The 19,816-nt window shown below is 41.7% G+C and overlaps 1 protein-coding gene across 1 annotated transcript in view; it reads right to left on the bottom strand.

The window, feature by feature from the left end:
• LOC123515838 overlaps positions 1 to 19,097 on the bottom strand; it is a 128,943-nt gene extending 109,846 nt beyond the window's left edge. Inside the window, exons 1-3 of the mRNA XM_045274724.1 lie at positions 19,009 to 19,097; positions 17,675 to 17,759; positions 9,526 to 9,655 (exon numbers count right to left, since the gene is read on the bottom strand). Of these exons, the coding sequence (XP_045130659.1) occupies positions 9,526 to 9,655; positions 17,675 to 17,759; positions 19,009 to 19,097 (304 nt within the window). The remainder of the gene's footprint in view (positions 1 to 9,525; positions 9,656 to 17,674; positions 17,760 to 19,008) is intronic.
• Between the last annotated feature and the right edge of the window lie 719 nt (positions 19,098 to 19,816).

Genomic DNA, 19,816 nt, shown 5'->3' with positions numbered 1-19,816 from the left:
TCATTTTTATATATATGTTTTCCTTAATGCAATCCTTTTTCGCACGCTCTTCCCTAGTAGCGGTTGTAATTTGAAAACCTAACTCGGGTGCCTTCTTCTGTCTGTTCGTCTGTCTGTCCGTTTGTCTGCCTCTACAGTGTATGTTTTGGATTGGTATTATGATTTCTGTTTTCTTGTTATTATTGATTTTTACTACTACCACTTCCACTAACAACTACTACTATTAATACTGCAGCTGCTATTAAAGGCAGGACTAACAGAATTATCACTACCACTTTACAGAAACGTATTCATGCACCATTATTTCAGTTCCTCAAACTTTTCTATTATTGTTATTGCATGAAGAGAAGACCAAAATGTTTTCTTTATTTTAACAAACTGCTGATACTCCTGTACATTATACCGATACGTATTTTCCAGTATCGAATAAAACCAATTAACTTCACAGTCCAAGTAACAAATACTAGTTATGCTGATTAGATGGAGTCAGTAAACTTGTATTATAAAATCCTTAAAGTGGCTTCAATCAACCTGACCCCTTATTTTTCTTCATCTAGCAGCCAATAAGCTCATTTCAGCTCCACTTCCATCTAGTAGGAATGACCGGCGGACAATGACCTTGCTAGTCATGTGCGTCTGAGTGTTAGCCTTGTTACAGACACCCATGTCCACACTCCCACTCACTTCATAATGGGTGGTTATCGTACACGCAGCGTGTGATAAAATTGTAGCTGAATTGCGAGCACGCGTGCACACACGCATTCGCACGCACACATGCGCGCGCACACACAGTGTGTGTGTGTGTGTGTGTGTGTGTGTGTGTGTGTGTGTGTGTGTGTGTGTGTGTGTGTGTGTGTGTATATATATATATATATATATATATATATATATATATATATATATATATATATATATATATATATATATATATATATATATATATATATATTCTATCCATTTCTTGGCCCCTCCTCATCGCGCATGTGTCCGGGGAGGCGCATAAACCTGATCTTCCATTGGCCTCACTACACCACCGTCCATCAAGGTAATTGCTCCATCTATTTAACTTACGTGTTGGTGTAACGCTTGGCTCTTGACTGCAGGGATGAGGGACGCGGTGAAATAACAGCGCGGCGGGAGGCGACCAGGGACAGGTGCCGCAAGGCTGCTGCTCTCAACACTACGCGAATACATAAGACAGACGAGTATGAAACGTGGAGAATACATACACACCGCATGTGTTTGAGTGTTACAGAGACATGTGTTTGGAGATCAGAAGGGTAATGTTGCACTGGCATTCACCAGTTCACAGGTGCCAGTGTAGCGCCTCTATCTCCCAGTCACTAGCGTGGGTTTCAACACACGGGACAGAGAACAATAAGACTGCAAAGACGTGGCAGTAGAGAGAGAGGCGGAATTATGCAAACTTGAATACGCACAACAGCAACCGCATCGGAGGCTCATTTTTTAGTCTTACGAAGCAAGCATGACGTCTACCTCACCGTTCCCGCTGAGTCGTGGCGGTGTGTGGCAGCGGAAAAACAGTAAACTGGAAGCTCTTTGCTCCATCATCCGAAACGTTTACTCCTGACAATAAAATTATTCCTGATGAACAAATTAATTATGATGGCACAGGACGCGGAGAAAAACAAATCAAAACACTCAGTATCGAACTTATCTCAAAATAGAAATACGAGACAAAAAAATAATGAGTAAGCCTCTTATGTGAGTCTTACTATGCGTTTCTCTCTGAATTGTGTGTTGTCCAAGGTAAGTACTCCTCTACTCACTACCAAATAACACAGAATTTCTCGATATAATTCAGACACAAAGAGAATGACTGAACAACTTCCACGACACGCAGCAACACGTAACGAAATGAGCTGCCATGGGAACGCTAGTGTCTGATGAAATTTACAAAAAGTAAGATACAAGAGGTCATCAAAATAATAAGGTTCGTTTGCATTAAGGACTGACGTTGCCCTGGTTTGGAATTTGCCGTCGTTAACCTCTTGCTTGGCTAAATTAACTCAAGAACTCATAACAAGCCAAGCCAAGCGTCCATCTCAGTCACTAGTGAAGTACCTCTCGTTGTGTTAATACGCCTACACTCAACCTGGAGGGAGATTATGAACTAAATTAATAATAAACTGCACGTGAAATAAATTACAACGAAACTACATAATATACGTATTGAGGAAAATGAAGTTCAAAACCATGGTTAGTCTTCACTCCCTGATTCTTTTAACCACTTCAGTACCATGACACGCTTTCATATTCATTCTCCTTACTATATGGTGATTTTATAAAGCTTCAAAACTCATGTCAGGGATTAAAATAGTGAAGACTGTAGCCATTAATCTTCTGACCTCCATAAACCTTTCTTAATGTCAATAAAATGGTCTGATCGTACACAATTCCAAGGTAAACATGTCTCCCAGTAGTGAAGGGGTTAAGTTCAGTTGTTGTTTTATAAGTTTGCGTTCACTTTTTTTCTTATGGATCTTTGTTTTATGGATGGAAATGCGATCAAAGTCTACAACAACCAAAAAATAAAATAAAACGCTCTCTCTTCTTCACGGATTCAGAAAAATATAGGCAAATTGATAAATAAACAAATAAATCCATACAAATAAAATCAAAACGAGGACAGAGATCTTCCTACACAAACTAAATACATGGTAAAAAATACGAGACAAGGATGAGTCTGAAGAAAAAAATAAAAACGGAAAAATAAATATGCAAACTTAAACAAAAAAGAACTGATTAATTATGCACTCAAGGACACGGAACAAGAGGCGAGTGTATCTCATCACCACCCTCGCCCACACGCCCACCACACCACCACCACCAACAACAACAACAATGTCTGTGTCAACTAATATATTTTCCAAGTATTTTCCTTATATTTCTTTTCCTTTTTTTTCAACTATCCCTGTATCTATTTTTTTTTCTTTTTTCAACTCTCCCTGCATTTATTTTCCCTTTTATTTCAAGTCCCTACATTTATTTGTCTTTTATTTCAACTTTTCCTGCATTTATCTTGTCTTGTTTCAACTGTCCCTGCATTTATTTTCTCTTATTTCAACTCTCCCTGCATTTATTTTCCTTTTCTCAACTATCCCTGCATTTATTTTCCCTATTTTTAGCTGTCATTCAACTGCCGTCTCCTTGAGTTGCATTGAGGTAAGCTTAGCAGGAACAACGTGCCTTTATTGTGGCTTGACGATTGGTGCTGAGAAAACAAGTGAAGGTAGAAAGGCGACATTACTACAGAACTGGAAGATCGTTAAATAGAGACGAGAGAGAGAGAGAGAGAGAGAGAGAGAGAGAGAGAGAGAGAGAGAGAGAGAGAGAGAGAGAGAGAGAGAGAGAGAGAGAGAGAGAGAGAGAGAGAGAGACGGAGAGAGAGACGGAGAGAAAGACAGACAAAAAGACAGGCAGAGAGAGACGGAGAGAAAAAACAGACAAAAAGACAGGCAGAGAGAAACAACAAAGAAAGAAGGAATCTGCAATAACATTTCCGTACAAGCCACAATAGCACACAGGACTAACGGGATCACTGGCGGCATGCATGGGGGGACATAAGTGCTTGGGGTCAGAGGATGGCTGTCCCGTGGTAAATCTTGGTTCATGTTTCAGTGCGGTTACTTGGACAATCAGTAAGTGGGGAAAGGGTTTGTGGTTACACGGGTGCAATTTACACGTAGAAAAAAAAAAAAAAACAAGCGCCACTCTCTGTTCACTTCTCTACACATTTTTTCTCTCATACGTATCAACGGAAGGAAAAATAAACAAGTCAGGTCACATATCACTTACATGCACGCGCTGCTCGCCTGTTAAGCATGACGCCGGGAAAACAAGAACGAAAACCGGTGAGAATTCCATGGAAAGAAATGAATAAAAATATAACACAGTAAAAAATAAATAGAAAAAAAAATTCTTGCACCATCGTCGTGTAAATTTGCAAACTTTAAGGACATGACAGCACAACAGAGCACACGGCAGAGCGTAACAGAGCACCGGAGACCATAACAAAGCACAGGAGAGCACCGGCAAAGGAGAACAATCATACGACTTAAAGCGGGAACGAAATTTTAATGTTTTACGAGACAAGAGACATACGAGTGAGTGTACGAAGAGGAATAACACTTTTTTTTTTCTAGAATTCATACAAACGTAAAACAGAGAGAGGCATGGAGAATGAAAGGAGAAAAAAGGGAAAAAGAAGAAGGACGAGATGAAAGGAGGAAAAGAAAAAGGAAATATAGATAGGGAAGAGAAAGAAGAGATAGCTATAGGCAGAGAAAAGACGAAAGAAAAAAAAGCAGACAGGCGGAGATGATGATAAAAATTAAGGGTAAACAGAGAGAAGGCAAAGAAGGAATGAAAAGAAAAACAAAAGGGAGAGTAGAGAAAGAGACGATGAAAGAAGAAGAAAACGAACTCAGAGAAGAAAAGAAAGAACACAAAAGCTTCAAGAGGACAAGAAAATAGAAAAACAAAGAGAGAACGAGGCAGAGAAATTAACCCCTTCAATACAGGGACGCATTTTAAGCTTGAGTTTTGGGTATGATTAGACGATTTTATTTACATTAGGAAGACTCTATGGAGGTCAGAAAGTTAATGGCCACAGTCTTCACTATTTTATTCCCCACATAAGTTTCTGAAGCTGTATAAAAACACCAAATAGTAAGCAAGCAAAATAAATATGAAAACGTGTCATGGTACTGAAGAGGCTAACTAACATTGCACTAAAACATGATATCTCGTTAGGGATCCACGTGTCTTGGGAAGAAATAGGCGTGTATAGATATACGTAGGTGTGAGCGGAGAATGCGATGGGCGTGTGTCGTGTTGGGTGTTGATGCCTGGGTAACGAATTCTGAATTGGGAGAGAGAGAGAGAGAGATTAACCAAGATTTAATTAATTTAGGCAAGCGAGAGAGGAAGCGACAAGATGAGAGCCGCTGGTCTGTTACAGAGGCCAATTACTTTAACAGGGAGAGAGAGAGAGAGAGAGAGAGAGAGAGAGAGAGAGAGAGAGAGAGAGAGTGTGTGTGTGTGTGTGTGTGTGTGTGTGTGTGTGTGTGTGTGTGTGTGTGTGTGTGTGTGTGTGTGTGTGTGTGTGTGTGTGTGTGTGTGTGTGTGTGTGTGTGTGTGTGTGTGTGTGTGTGTGTGTGTGTGTGTGTATGTTTACATCGTCTTACTCAAAAATTCCTGTACCCCAATTTTTTTCACACGTTAACTATTTTAATAAGTTAATTTGAGATAAGAAAAGGTACAGGAAACAAAAAATAAAAGAAAGAAGAGAGAGATAACAGCGGAGAGGCGAGGCAACGAAAAAGAACAAAAAAAACAAAAAACAGATAAGATAAGGAAGTGTGGGAAAAAGTTCAAGCAAGAAGTTAGTGGAAAAAGAGAGCACGAAATAAAAATGGAACTGGCAAAAGAAATAAAAATGGAACTGGCAAAAGAGGGGAGGAAAGGGGATAGAAGCAACACGAAATGGGACAAGTAGAGAGGAAGGAAAGATTGTCTGGGAGGGGAGAGAAGAAAGAAACAGGAAAGGGGAAATAATAGAATAAAACGGGGAAAAAAGAGTATAGGCAAATAAAAGACAGGAAAGAGGAGTGGCTGAAAGGAGAAGGGAGAGGAAAGAGAAAAGGGAAGAAACTTGCACAAAATAATATCACAATAAAAATGGAAGAGAGGAATAGATGATCTGAGAAGAGGAAGGAAGGAAAGGAGAAAGAGGGAGATAAAATAATATAGAAACCAAAGAGTAAGACAAAATAAAAGACCTTGAAAGAGAAAGCCTGTGAGGGAGAGACAAGAAATTAGTGGAAAGCAAAAAAGGAAAAAGCAAGGAGCGGATGAGGGAGAGAGTGGAAAAAAGGGAAAAGAAAGAAAGTGAAGGAAAGGAAAGAAGCGGAAATGAAAAATAAAATAAATGCAATGGGAAACGTAAGGAAAGGAAGTCAGAGAGGAAGGGAAAGAAGAAAAGGAAATGGAAAGAGAGAGAGAGAGAGAGAGAGAGAGAGAGAGAGAGAGAGAGAGAGAGAGAGAGAGAGAGAGAGAGAGAGAGAGAGAGAGAGAGAGAGAGAGAGAGAGAGAGAGAGAGAGAGAGAGAGAGAGAGAGAGACAGAGAGGGATTAAAATAAAAATAAAAATAATAAAACAAAGCAAACGGAGAGAGATAAGCACGAAAAGGAAAAGCAAAAATGGAAAAAGATAAAGATATGTAACGAAAATCAAATAAAACTGTAAGAGAGAAGTAAAGGCTCGTCCGTCCATGTTATCAGCAGCAGCGGCGCATTTCCTCTGGAGTCACGCGAAAAATTCATAATCAGGTCAGCGATGTCCTCTTGTACTCTAATTTGGCTGTAGGAATTAGTCGGTGCGTGTCTCCAGTACCCCACGCCACTCGCCTCCTCATTACTGTTCCTAAAGCTTTCTTATCTAACATTATCCTGCCGTACCTAACTTACGAGTCCCGCTTCGTTAATGTCTTCGTGTTTAAGTATAGTTTTTGCAGAGAAGTACGAGGATTTCTGTGTAGATTTGTGTTCCGTCACGTGACAAGAGCAAATATATGTCGACAGTGAAATAGTTGAAGAGTTGTATTCAGTTAGGTAGTTAGGTTACTCCCACGCGTTGAAAGTCTTATGGTGGTTGTTCCTTGTAATTCCGAGCTTTGAGTCTCCTAGAAATGAAGTTAACTCTGGTATATTTAAGCGTTTAGCGTCAAAAGTTCACTTGTATTGCAGTGTAGCGGAAGAGTTGAGTAGAAGGTTCTCTCCCTTTAAATGAAATCAGTGGGAAAAAGGTTGTAATTCTCGCATCCTATTTAGTTGTCCAGTCCACTAACAGAATTTCTCTTATTTGTACATCCATCTCAGCCATAAATGAGTGACTTCCTTTCCCAATACCAAATAGATTAAAAAGAAACAACCAGCCATCCCACCACACGTTCCTCGGCATGCAATCCTATCGTACCAATTCATTAAACACAAAAGCAATCTCCAGGCACCAGAAGTTCAGTGCCTATCCATCCCTTGCGTCTCCTTCCATAAGTCCGGGCCATCAGCAGCTGCGAGGAGAGAGAGAGAGAGAGAGAGAGAGAGAGAGAGAGAGAGAGAGAGAGAGAGAGAGAGAGAGAGAGAGAGAGAGAGAGAGAGAGAGAGAGAGAGAGAGAGAGAGAGAGAGAGAGAGAGAGAGAGAGAGAGAGAGAGAGAGAGAGAGAGAGAGAGAGAGAGAGAGAGAGAGAGAGAGAGAGAGAGAGAGAGAGAGAGAGAGAGAGAGAGAGAGAGAGAGAGAGAGAGAGAGAGAGAGAGAGAGAGAGAGAGAAGGAGGGAGGAAGGAAGGAAGGAAGGAAGGAAGGAAGGAAGGAAGGAAGGAAGGAAGGAAGGAAGGAAGGAAGGAAGGAAGGAAGGAAGGAAGGAAGGAAGGGAGGCAGGGAGGCAGTAGCAGGGAGGGATGGGAGTTGCTCGGCTCGGGTACAGAGTTAGTGGAACTCTTGGTAGTGGGGCTCAAGTTCTCTCAGAGTTCAATTTCCCGCTCAAGCAGTTCGGGGAATGAGACTCGGTGCGTTACTCGTCTTTTTCGCATCCGTACACACCTGGCTGGCCGCTCAATCAGGGCCCTAATCACGCTCCTGCTTACCTGTGCTGATGTGCTGACGTGCTTCCTCCTCCCTGTCTCCCTCTCTTTCTCTCTCTCTCTCTTTCTCCACGCCAACGTTACCCAATCCTCTTCTTTCGTCTAACTGATCGACCTTGGCCTACTAACTCTCCTTTGGCTGTCGCTTCATTTTCTTTAGGTTCTTCTAGGTTGGTTGCTTTAAATTCTATGCCATTCAGACGTACATACACACATACATAAAATACACTTCTACTTAAACACCAAATGAAGAACCACACATAAAAAACACACACGTGATATACACACCAATAAGTAAACAAAGAACCAATTACATAAAAAATAGATTGAAAAAAAAAATAGGAGAGGGGGTAAAAATTTGGGCGTCAGAGGAAGAGAAAATGAGACACGAACAAGACCACAAAAAACCTGAGGCAAAGATCTTCCTTTCTCCTCTTCCACCTCTTCTTCCTCCTCCTTCCAATCCCCCTCCTCAACCACCACCACCTCCACCACCTCCTCCTCCTCCTCCAATAGCCTTAATGTCCCAGCACTATGATGAATAAAAGGAGAATAAAAAAAGGAAGGAAAAAAAAACCCTATGGAGAAATAAACGAGTCCAATAAGACCACGATACCTGAGGCAAGATTTTAATGGCGTGAAATTTAATGGTGCTTCTACTCCGGCTTCCTTCTTGGCCTTTATGGGACTCTCTTTAGACCCATTTTGAGGCGCTATGAAAGGCATGCTGGAGAGGTGCCAGGAGCAGGAGCAGGAGCAGGAGGAGGAGGAGGAGGAGGAATGAGTAAGATGATAGCGATAGAAAAGAGATCTTATTAGAAAAAAACGACGTAAAAGAAAAGGAAGACAAGTTTTAGGAGGAGGAGGAGGAGGAGGAGGAGGAGGAGGAGGAGGAGGAGGAGGAGGAGGAGGAGGAGGAGGAGGAGGAGGAGGAGGAGGAGGAGGAGGAGGAGGAGAGGGAAGAGGAGGACGAAAAGGAGGACGAGAGGAGGAAGAACAAGAACATGAACAAGAACAAAAAACAACAACAACAACAACAACAACAACAAGAAAAAGAACAAGAAAAGAACAAGAACAAGAAGAGAAAACACGTATCATATAACAACATAAGCGATAGTGATTCCATATATACTTTTCTTCCCTCAAAACGTGTACTTTATAAAACATCAAGAATTACCCTTCATCTCCCCACCCAATCCTCAACCACTCCTATCTACGCCTCCCCACTACTCACAGCCTACCTCATTGGCTTCCATCACGGCTCGGTGCGATGTAATCCGATATTTCATGGACTGGGGGAGATAAAACTGGAAACCGGGCAACACAAGCACGGAGAGACAGAGACAGAGACAGAGACAGAGACAGAGAGAGAGAGAGAGAGAGAGAGAGAGAGTGTCATTTCCTCTAGTTATAAAACCCAAGTGAAGTTTTCCGAGAAGACAATGGAGCCGTGTAGCAGATGGTGTGAGAAGGACGGTGAGAGGACGGTGAGGACTGTGAGAGTATGGAGAGGTGATGGGGAGAGATGAGGGAAGGAAGGAAGGAAAGGTTTGGCTATAAGTGCGAAAGGAGATCTAAGTAATGTTTTGTAAAGCTTCTCCTCCTCTTCTTCCTCTCCCTCCTCCTCCTCCTCCTCCTCCTCCTCCTCCTTCTCACTCTTGTCAATCCTAAACTACATCTCTCGCTGTAAAGCAAAGTAAAAATAAAAAATAAAACACCTCGTAAGAATCAAGACGTCTATTGCTTCTCTCTCTCTCTCTCTCTCTCTCTCTCTCTCTCTCTCTCTCTCTCTCTCTCTCTCAAGGCTATATCATATAACATGCATTCTCGGGGGACCACAAGAACACTGAGACTCTTTGCTACCCGACAGTTGAAGGGAAGAGAGGCTGGGCAGGGACGCAACAGCAAGGTCGCCATGGGTAGGTGTCGAGGTGAACCAGTAGCGCCTCAGCGAAGACCAGGCTGTGATATATCGTTCGGGCGTGCTCGGAGGCTGCATAGAAAACGGTGTGGTCATTTTGCAGGTGCGAACTCGGGAGCGAAGGTCGTGCGAGGGAGAGCAGGGAAATAATAAGGAAGCAGGTGTCCGTAACCGAGTCCAGGAGGAAAGTGCGCGACTCACCCAGACCAAGGCGTGAATACATACATGATTTAAGAGGGAGAAGAGGAGACGTGACAGCTGGCAGAGACGGATGTAGAGGTGGAAGGAGAAGCAGGAGGAAGAGCGGTCCAAATTATGAATAAGTGAAGAGAAAATGGTGGGTAGAAGGGAAATGTGGATATGCTCGTACGTGTGTATCTTTTAGTGAACTTTTGGAAAAATAACGAAAAGGATGGATACACTGAAAAAAAAATAGAGAGTTGTGCTTCTACATAATAACACAAGATGAAAAACGGTAATAGAAAGAAAATAGATTAAAAGCATCAATATCAACTAAAACAGCCCCAAAATAAGTGCAGATAAAGGAAGTGTATGTGAAAAATAAGGAAAAGGCGGATACACTGAAAATGATCGAGACTTGTGCTTCTACATAATAACACAAGAAAAGAAACGATAATAGAAAAAAAACTTAAATAAATCAGAAACATCAAAATTAACCAAAACAACTAAAAAAAAAAAAAACTGCATACAAAGGAATAAAAATAACGAAGAGGCGGAATAAATGAAAAATAACAGAGGTGTGCTTCTACATAATAATAGAAGATAAAAGCGGTAAAAGAAAAAATAAATTAAAAACATCAAAATTAACTTAAACAGCCAAAAAAACTGCATATATAGAATCAAACACCACGTAACACACAAAAAAGAGGATGAGCGTGTTTGAAAAAAAAAAAAGGACCACAGAATAACATTGGCGAGCTGACAAAGGGAATGATGAAGATGGATCAGCACCCAATACGAAGCCGGAGGAAGAAAGCGGAACAAGATAAGAAAGGAAAGAAGAGGCAAAAAAGAAATGATGAATGGGAGAAAAGGCGTATCTGTGAATGGGAAGAATACAAAGGATGCCACAATAGAAAGAAGAGGAGGAAGAGGAGGAGGAGGAGGAGGAGAAGGGACAAAGGATAAAGGGGAAGTGAAGAAAAAGATGAAAGGAGAGGTAGAGAAGTGGTCACCCGTAATTTACTCAGCATCATGACGGCGTACTTAACTGAATAACTTCCCTTTCTAAACCTTCCAACTTCCTGAGTACTCAACCCCTCCTCCCATTCTTCTTTCATCTCACCCTTCCCTTCTCCTCCTTCTTCTCCTCTTCCTCCTTCTTCTCCTCCTCCTCCTCCTTCTCCTCCTCCTCCTCCTACGACTCCTGAGGGATCACAGACATCCACCCTCGTGTCTCTCTCACATCCTCCTCTTCTCCAGTTCAGATAAAATATGGAAGAAAGGAGGAGGGAATTTTTCTTTCGCTTTCCTCTTTCTCTTCCTTCTCCTCGTAGTCTTTTTTTATTCCTTCCCTCCAGGACAACGGAAGTCTCTCCTCCTCCTCCTCCTTCTCCTCCTCACCATCTCAGTTTCAAAAGCCCAATTAACTACTGTTCTATATTCCAGTAAAAAATTGCAGTCATTTTTTTCAGACATTTTAATTCCAATTTTCCACATGCATAATTTCCTCGACGAAGAACAAATAATAGTGACGGTGTTAAGGGAGAAGATTATTTTCATTATCAGTTTTTTTTTTTTCCTTTTACTAGACCTCCCTCTCTCGTTCCCTCCTTTCCTATCTTCCCTTCCTTCCTTTCCTTCGCCCTTACGCACTACTGAGCAAGGGAAGAAAGGAGAAGGAGATACATTTTTCCCTACCTTCCCTCCTCATTCCTCTCCCTTGTCTCTCATCCTTATTCCTCTAACAAAATAATGATTATTTCCTTCAAAACAACTAGGAGCCAGCTTATCCTTCACCACACACACACACACACACACACACACACACACACACACACACACACACACACACACGAGCACTCACGCCAGCCAGGAGGAAGAGGAAGAGGAGGAGGAGGAGGAAGAGGAGGAGGATCAACCAGAGAGTTAGTGATGTGGGTGTGAGGAGCAGAGGCCGGCTCTTGAACACGCCCTGATACCCTTAGCTCGTGATGCCCGTGATAGACAGGGACGAAGGAGGCACAGGAAGAGGAAGAGGAAAGGAAAGAGAGAGAGAGGAGGAAGAGAATAGTTGCAAAGGATATGAGAACCAGGAAGTGGCGAAGGGAGAAGGTGAGGTGAGAGTGAAAGATAGGGAAAAGAAGGCAAGGTGATGGAGGAAGAGAATGGGATGATAAGAAAGAAAGTGTCAGGAAAAAAAGTAATGGCAAAAAAGAAACAATTTTATGCTACAAAATAAAGTACCAAGAAAAAAAAAGTTACAGTGTCAATTTTATTCAGGAAAAAAAAAAAGTAACAGTGGTCACTCTTAAAGATAAATATGAAAGGAAGTATACGGTTAGGTTGAGTTGGGTTGAGTTAGGTTAAGTTGAGGTTAGGCTGGGTTGGGTTGGATTCAGGAACAGTGGCCAATCTTAAAAATACATGCAAAAAAACTACAGTTAGGTTGAATTGGGTTGGGTTAGGTTAAGTTGATGTTAGATTAGGTTGGGTTGGGTTCAGGGAAAGGAAGGTGAAATAGTAAAAGGAAAGAATGGTTTAAGAGGCAAGGAAGGTGAGGGAAGGTGGAGACTGAAAAGGGAGGGTGAGTGAGAGGAGAGAAGGATGAGTGGAGGGGGGTGTATAAGGAGTGTCAGGGTGATAGGAGATAAGTGTTGGTTCGCTTATGCCCAAAGCTGAAGGAGTAGGCAGGATATTGCTTCCTTAGTAGTGCAGGACGGGGAGAAGGAGAGGTGGGGAGGGGGAAGGAAGGTAGTCACGTGGGAGGAAGGAAAGGAAAATCGGAAGAAATAACTAGAAGGAAGAGAAGAAAAACAGATAAGAAAAAAACAAGAGGATGAGATATAATAAGGAAAATGATGAAAATAAAATGACTGAAAAGTAGAAGAAGGAAAAAAGGCAAAAAGTAAGACTAATAAAACAAAACAAACGATAAAAAAAGAAGAAAGCAACAAGAAGAATGAGGAGGAAGAATAAGAGGAGGATGAGGACGAGGACGAGGATGGGAAGGACGAGGAGGAGGAGAATTAAGCGGGATGATGTGAGGAGGCTGGGTGGAGATTACTGAGTAAGAATAGGGATATAAGGCGGAGAGAGAGAAGGTGTTTACACAGATATGGGGAGAAGATAACATCACAAGGGTGCCTGGAAAAGAAACGCCTTGAAGGAGGAGAAAGAAGGGAGAGACGAAGTGAAGCAAGAGAAGGAAAGAAGAAAATGGAGAGAGAAGGAGAGGAAGTGGAAAAAAAGGAAGGAGTAGAGGGTATATAAGAGTAAGATAAGGAAATATTTATTAGAATAAGTGAAAGGAAAACTGAAAATAAAAACAAGGAGGAGAAGAAGGAAGGAAGGAATAGAAGCAATAAAGAAGATAAAAAGACATAGAAAGAAACCAAAACTGGAAGAAATGAGGCAATCAGATTAAGAAGAAATGGAAAACACGAGAAAACAAAAAGAGGTAGAGAGAGAGAGAGAGAGAGAAAAAAAAAGTAGGAAAGAAAAGATGACAACCAGAAATCGAGTAAAAGATTAAGAAGCAGAAAAAGAAAGACAGGAATTTACGCAATGGGATAAAGAAAAAACAGAGAAGAAAAGAAAGAGATGCAAAGAAATACAATAAAATAAATAGTAATTGCAGATAGAGTGAAGAAAATAAAATGAACAGGAAGAGAAAAGAAAGAAAGAAGCAAAAAAGGGAAAACACTGGCAAAGGAAAAATAGAAAGCAATAGAAGATAAGAAAACGGAGAAGGAAAAGAAGAAAAGTGGATGAAGAAGGAAAAAATAGAAAAAGAGAACAGAAGAAGAAAGAAAATGAAGAATAAGAGGAGACGGGGAGGAGGAGGAGAGGCAGAGAAGGAGGATGGAAAGAAAAAGTAGAAATAAAAGAGAAGAGGAACAAGACGGAAAAAAGAAAAAGAAGAGGAAAGTGGATGAAGAAGGAAAATAAACAGAAAAGGAGATGGAAAGAAGGAAAAAACTGAAGAATGAGAGGAGACGTGGATTAGAAAGAGAAGCAGAAAAGGAAGATGGAGAAGAATAGGAAGAAGAAAATAACAAAAAAAGAAGGGAAGTGGATGAAGAAGGGAAAAAATTGAAAAAAAAGATGGGAAAAAAGGAAGAAAAATGAGGAATAGGAGGAGACGAGCAGTAGGAAGAGAGAAAGAGAAGGAGGATGGAGAGGTTCTGGTCAAAAACTCTGGGGTCATACACTGCTAAGCCTCTCGAAGCCCCATTCATCTCCTCCCCTCCGCCTTCCCACACTTCCTGCAATATATAATTTCTTTTTTCTCACCGTCTCATCTTGTAAACTCTCTCTCTCTCTCTCTCTCTCTCTCTCTCTCTCTCTCTCTCTCTCTCTCTTAATCAAACACAAGCACACACACAAACACACAAACCAACCTATCAAACATGAATAACAACCACACCGTACGACACCCACCAGCAACACACACACACACACACACACACACACACACACACACACTAATGCTTTCTTCCCTTCATCAAAGCCAACAACGACACACAGGCATGTTTTGATTACTTTTGTATGGAAGTGGCGCAGCTGTATAGTTCACGAGAGAGAGAGAGAGAGAGAGAGAGAGAGAGAGAGAGAGAGAGAGAGAGAGAGAGAGAGAGAGAGAGAGAGAGAGAGAGAGAGAGAGAGAGAGAGAGACAGACAGACAGACAGACAGACAGACAGACAGACAGACAGACAGACAGACAGACAGACAGACAGACAGACAGACAGATGGACAGACAGACAGACAGACAGACAGACAGACAGACAGAGAGAGAGAGAGAGAGAGAACCACCACTAAACCTCCCTCTCCCTCTCTCTCTCTCTCTCTCTCTCTCTCTCTCTCTCTCTCTCTCTCTCTCTCTCTCTCTTCCAACGTCATAACAACCCCTGACATACACTAATTCCATAACTGAGTATGCGAACCCATGTCGCTGGTAATATTTCTGCCTTCTAAAATGGCCAGCGCGTTTCCGGCGTCCGTTCTGGTGATGGTGTCGCTTCGGATTTGCCCTCGAGCCTTCACACGGGTGGGGAGGGAGCGAAGGAAGTGAAGGAAGAGAAGGAAGGGAAGGAACTAAAGGCAGAAAGGTATGAGAGTGTCAGGTGGTGAGGGAAATGAAAAAATGCTGGGAAAAGGAAGGGAAGGATATGTTTAAAAAAAAAAAGAGATAAATTGGAAGAAAGGGGAGATAATGTGGTGAAGGTAGATGAAAAATATTAGGGAAAAGTACAGGAAAAGTGGAAGAACTGATGAGGGAAGGTTGAGAACTCATACGTGCAAGAAATCGGAAGAGGAAAAAGATGAGGAAAGTGAAGGTGGAAAAGACCTCGAGGGAAAGTTGAAGATGCGATGAATTGGTGGATGAAGTGTATTTTGAGAGAGAGAGAGAGAGAGAGAGAGAGAGAGAGAGAGAGAGAGAGAGAATTCCAAGATAATCATGAGAAAAATAGTGAATTGTATTTTCGTGGTTGAATACTACTGGGACTCTCTCTCTCTCTCTCTCTCTCTCTCTCTCTCTCTCTCTCTCTCTCTCTCTCTCTCTCTCTCTCCTTCGTTCCCTCAACCTCGTCTATCCTCCTCATCTACCTCTCCCTCTCCCTCCCTCTGCCCACCTTGTTCTCATTTCCATCCTCTTCCTTCTCCTCTTCCTCCTCCTCCTCCTCTTCCTCTTCTTCTCCCTCCTCCTCATTCTTCTGCGTCACCACCTCATCAGAATCCTTCCTTTTATCCTCACTTTAAAATTACCATCCGTTTTATCACTGTTACCCAGGCCTCTCCTTTCCTCTCCTTTTTCTCTCCTTTTTCTCTCCGTTTTAACTTATTCCTCCAAGTTTCTATCCATTTTTGCTTCTCTCTCCCTCTTGTTTTTTTTCTGATATTGCTACATTTTTCTATTTATTTCTTCTCTTCTGTTTCTCCTTTATCATTTTCTCTCCTTTTTTTCAATCTTCTTGTTCTTTTAGTTCTCTTTTTATATTTTTTTTACTCTCTCGTCTTTTTTTTCTTTGTCTCAGTCTTCTCATTTTCTCATTTTCTCTCTCTTTCGTAATCATTTTTCGTTTCTCTATCTCTTTTTTTTCTTTTAGTCTTGGTTTCCACTTCTTTATTTCTTTCCTCTTCTTTGTCTGCTTCGTATACCTCTTTCTCACTTCCCTTCTTTCTCCTTTCAATGTTTGTTCTTATTTCTTACTTTTTTTCCTTAATTCTTTCCTTCGTTTTTCCCTTTCCTCGTTTTCTTTCATTTTTCTTCTCGCAGTCGTCTTTCTTGCTCAATATTTCTATTCCTATCATCGTCTCCAGCCTTTAAGTTTTTGCTTATTCATCCTTCTTTCTTTTCCTTCTTTTCATTAACTTCTCTTGCTTCCGCCTTCTTACTCCCTCCCTATCCACCAAAACTCCTCCTCCTCCTCCTCCTCCTCCTCCTCCTCCTCCTGCTGCTGCTGCTTTCAAAAGTCAACTGCTTTCCAATCAAGCTGACAGATATGTTTACTTCTTCCCTCCCGCGTGGAAAATTGACGAAAATTGACGTCGAGTGAACGGAAAACGGGGAGAAAATTGGTGAGGCCTAACGCGGAAGAGGATATTTTTTTTCGTCCCCTTTTTCTTTTACCTTTTCTTAATGTTTAGTCTGTTATTCCTCGAAGACCGGAGCATATCTTCCCTCTTTCCCTATAGCGATTGTCTCCATTTGTACTACCTATGACTGTATTGAGAGAGAGAGAGAGAGAGAGAGAGAGAGAGAGAGAGAGAGAGAGAGAGAGAGAGAGTAAATACACACGAAAATTTACACCACAATGCGATGAATAGAAGCATGAATTAATTTCTAAAAACGGGGCTACAATAAATCGTGAATATTTACCTCAATTGTTGCGTCATTCGTTTTGTTTACTATTTTTCCGCTGAACTACACACATTTGATTTATTTCTTGCTGCCTATTAAAATTGTACGAGCTCTGTGACATAAAAACTTCAGCTCGCATTGCATTCTGTATCTCAAACACAGAAATATATGAATTGTCGTTTCTAAACCTTTACATTTGTTGTCATTCTATTGCAACAAGTCCAATCTCCTGAAAATGTCATGGTGTGTTACCTTGCCAACGTTTTAACCGCGTCTAATGAAAATATTTGGGTTTTAACTGAAGTTTTGGGAATCTAGAGATATTTTCATACAGATTTTCCATTCGTATTCGAAAAAACACTCATGATAACCAGTAAAATAATATCTATATGGTCATGGAGAAATAGTAAATGAGAAGAGTGGTTCAAGTTGGAAGTATTTGGATTTTCAAAAAAGTTTTCCACTTTTCTGGTGATAGTCTAACAAAAACTTACCATTAATAGAGAAACAACTATGGTGGCTCGTATGATAATAATCTCTTGGAGCCTTTGAAAAACTGTCAATATAAAAGAATAAATTGTTTAGGAAAATACGACCCAAAAAGCCACAGAGCCACAAAGCTACAGAGCAAACACGTGCAGCGAAAAGCCAAGACACGCCCTCAATGACTCTCCTAGCAGGTAGCGGCGGAGACAGAGGCAGCGGCGCAGGCGGAGGTGGAGGTGACAGCGGTGACGGTGATGGTGGCGGCAGTGGTGGTGTTGGCGTGGAGGGGAGGAAGTTTAGGCACCACTTGGACAACACCATTTCCACACAAACAGTGCGGGAACAAAGTTATGACCGAGCCTCGCCCAAGCAGCGCCCGCCATCCCTGCTACTACTACTACTACACACCACTGCTACAACTCGCCGTCCACAACTTTACACAAATACACTAGCGCACATCAGCATACAAGAGGCGGCGGCAGCGAGGAGAGAGAGGGAGAGGGAGAAGGAAAGGGAGAGAGAGAGGGAGAGAAGGATGGGGGTGTAAAGCGATGTGTACCAGACCCCGTGAGGGTACATGGGAATGAGGCTTAGTCAGGGCAGGGAGAAGCGGGATTGGGGACGTACGAGGAGCTGATGTGGGTCTGGTTTAGGAAAAGATAATGCTTAAGACTTACTGGAGGTTTTCCGTTAGGTTAAGTTAAGGTTTGGTTAGGTTAGGTTAGGTTGGGTTGAGTTGGGTTGGGTTACATTACATTAGGTTAATATTAGGTTAGGGTAGGGTAGGTTAGGTTAGGTTAGGTTAGGTTAGGTTAGGATAGGTTAAGATTAGATTAGGTTAGATTAGGTTACGATTAGGTAAAGTTAAGCTAGATTGAGTAAAGTTAGGTTAGGTTGGCTGGTTAGCTAGTTAGGTCTATGGAAGCTGTTATATTTTAGGAAATGTGTGAAGGGTGGAGTCCATATACGTGCTAAGAAATCATGGATGGTACTGGATTGAAGAAACGATGCACACTATAACTATCAATTCATGAGGGTGGCTGCAAAATAGAGAGAGAACAGAGAAGAGGGTGATCTGTCAAATTCAATAGGATAGAAAAAAAAGTGTTCGATAGGAGAGTTCAGACGCGTAGAGGATGTGATGTGCCAGAAGGATGAAGGGTACTCGTATATGGGGTAAAAACTGTTGCTCAAGTTGATAAGAGTAAATAGGATAGTTTAGATGGATGAAGGCGGGTAGAGAGTAGGGCTTTGGGTACGCTGGGGAGAAAATCCAATCACTCACGCAAAACATGTGCCCGCAACTTAAAATTTTCCGACAGCACCATTACGAGGATGCCAAATACACACACACACACACACACACACACACACACACACACACACACACACACACACACACACACACACACACACACATACACTTACACGGTTTCAAGAGCGCAGAATCAATACATTTTCTGAGTTTGAAAAGTTTGGTCTGATTGGTGCAAACTTTTTTCGTCTTCTCTTGTTCTCCGTCTGCCTGGATGTTTGTTTGTATGTCTGTCTGCATGTCTCTCCTGGAAGTGTGTGTGTGTGTGTGTGTGTGTGTGTGTGTGTGTGTGTGTGTGTGTGTGTGTGTGTGTGTGTGTTTGGTTATCTGTTTAAAATAATGGTTGTCTTTGCTTATCTGCTATAATATGCCTGCCACTCCCTCTCGCCCTCTCTCTCTCTCTCTCTCTCTCTCTCTCTCTCTCTCTCTCTCTCTCTCTCTCTCTCTCAAAGCCCGCCACAACCCTCCCTGGCCCACTCCAGCTCAGATCCTGCCGACAAAACTCACAATCAATTACCAGGTTAATCCATTTACTGCTAACAGGTGGCCGTGTAACCACCTGTGTGTTTCTTCATTACCTCAACACCTGGGGAAGCTCGGCGGTAGCGTGGAGGGTGTGAAGGACGTTCTGATCACTAGTTCTCCGGTTCTCTCCCCCACCTTGCATTACAGATCAACAAAAGTAACTAAATAATGACAAAGAAGTAAATGTCAATGCTCAAAAATTATGCTCCCACGAACAGAACGTTTCATTTTACTTGTCTTTTTTTTTATTATTATTCTTCGAAAAGTGAAATAGGAAAGCGATGCAATATTAAAGGTTAGGTTAGGTTAAAGTAATCTGTATTCGTGCTGTGGGATGGAATGGTAGCAATGTATCTTATTAACACGACCCCCTAGCATTTACGTGTAATTTTGCGGTACCATAACGTCTCTCTCTCTCTCTCTCTCTCTCTCTCTCTCTCTCTCTCTCTCTCTCTCTCTCTCTCTCTCTCTCTCTCTCTCTCTCAGCTTCGGTGTTCTTTAATTTGATTCAATCACAAAATATAATAATAGAATGATAAGCAGACGTTGATAAAATAAAATCTTACGATCTGTGTAAATAACAGGGAATGCAGAAAACAGAGACGTAGCAGCGCAAGAATAAAGTAAAATAGAGGTATGGCGTGCTGTAAAACGCGCCAAAACATGCAGTAAAAACAGAAAACACGCAGTTAAACGTGGAAAAAAATTCGGTAACAAAAGAGAGTATAAAAAGAGAGTATAAAAAAGGTTGTATAAGAGAGAAAGAGATAGAGAGAGAGAGGGAGTCGTGGCAGGGGAGAGAGAAACAGAGAGAAAGAGAAAGATTAACAGAGAGGAAGAGAGAAAGAGAAAGAGAGACAG

The sequence above is a fragment of the Portunus trituberculatus genome, chromosome 40 (assembly GCF_017591435.1).
Source record: "Portunus trituberculatus isolate SZX2019 chromosome 40, ASM1759143v1, whole genome shotgun sequence".
Classification (NCBI taxonomy): domain Eukaryota; kingdom Metazoa; phylum Arthropoda; class Malacostraca; order Decapoda; family Portunidae; genus Portunus; species Portunus trituberculatus.
Note: the sequence above shows the minus strand (reverse complement) of the source record. Positions and strands in the feature narration are given on the sequence as shown.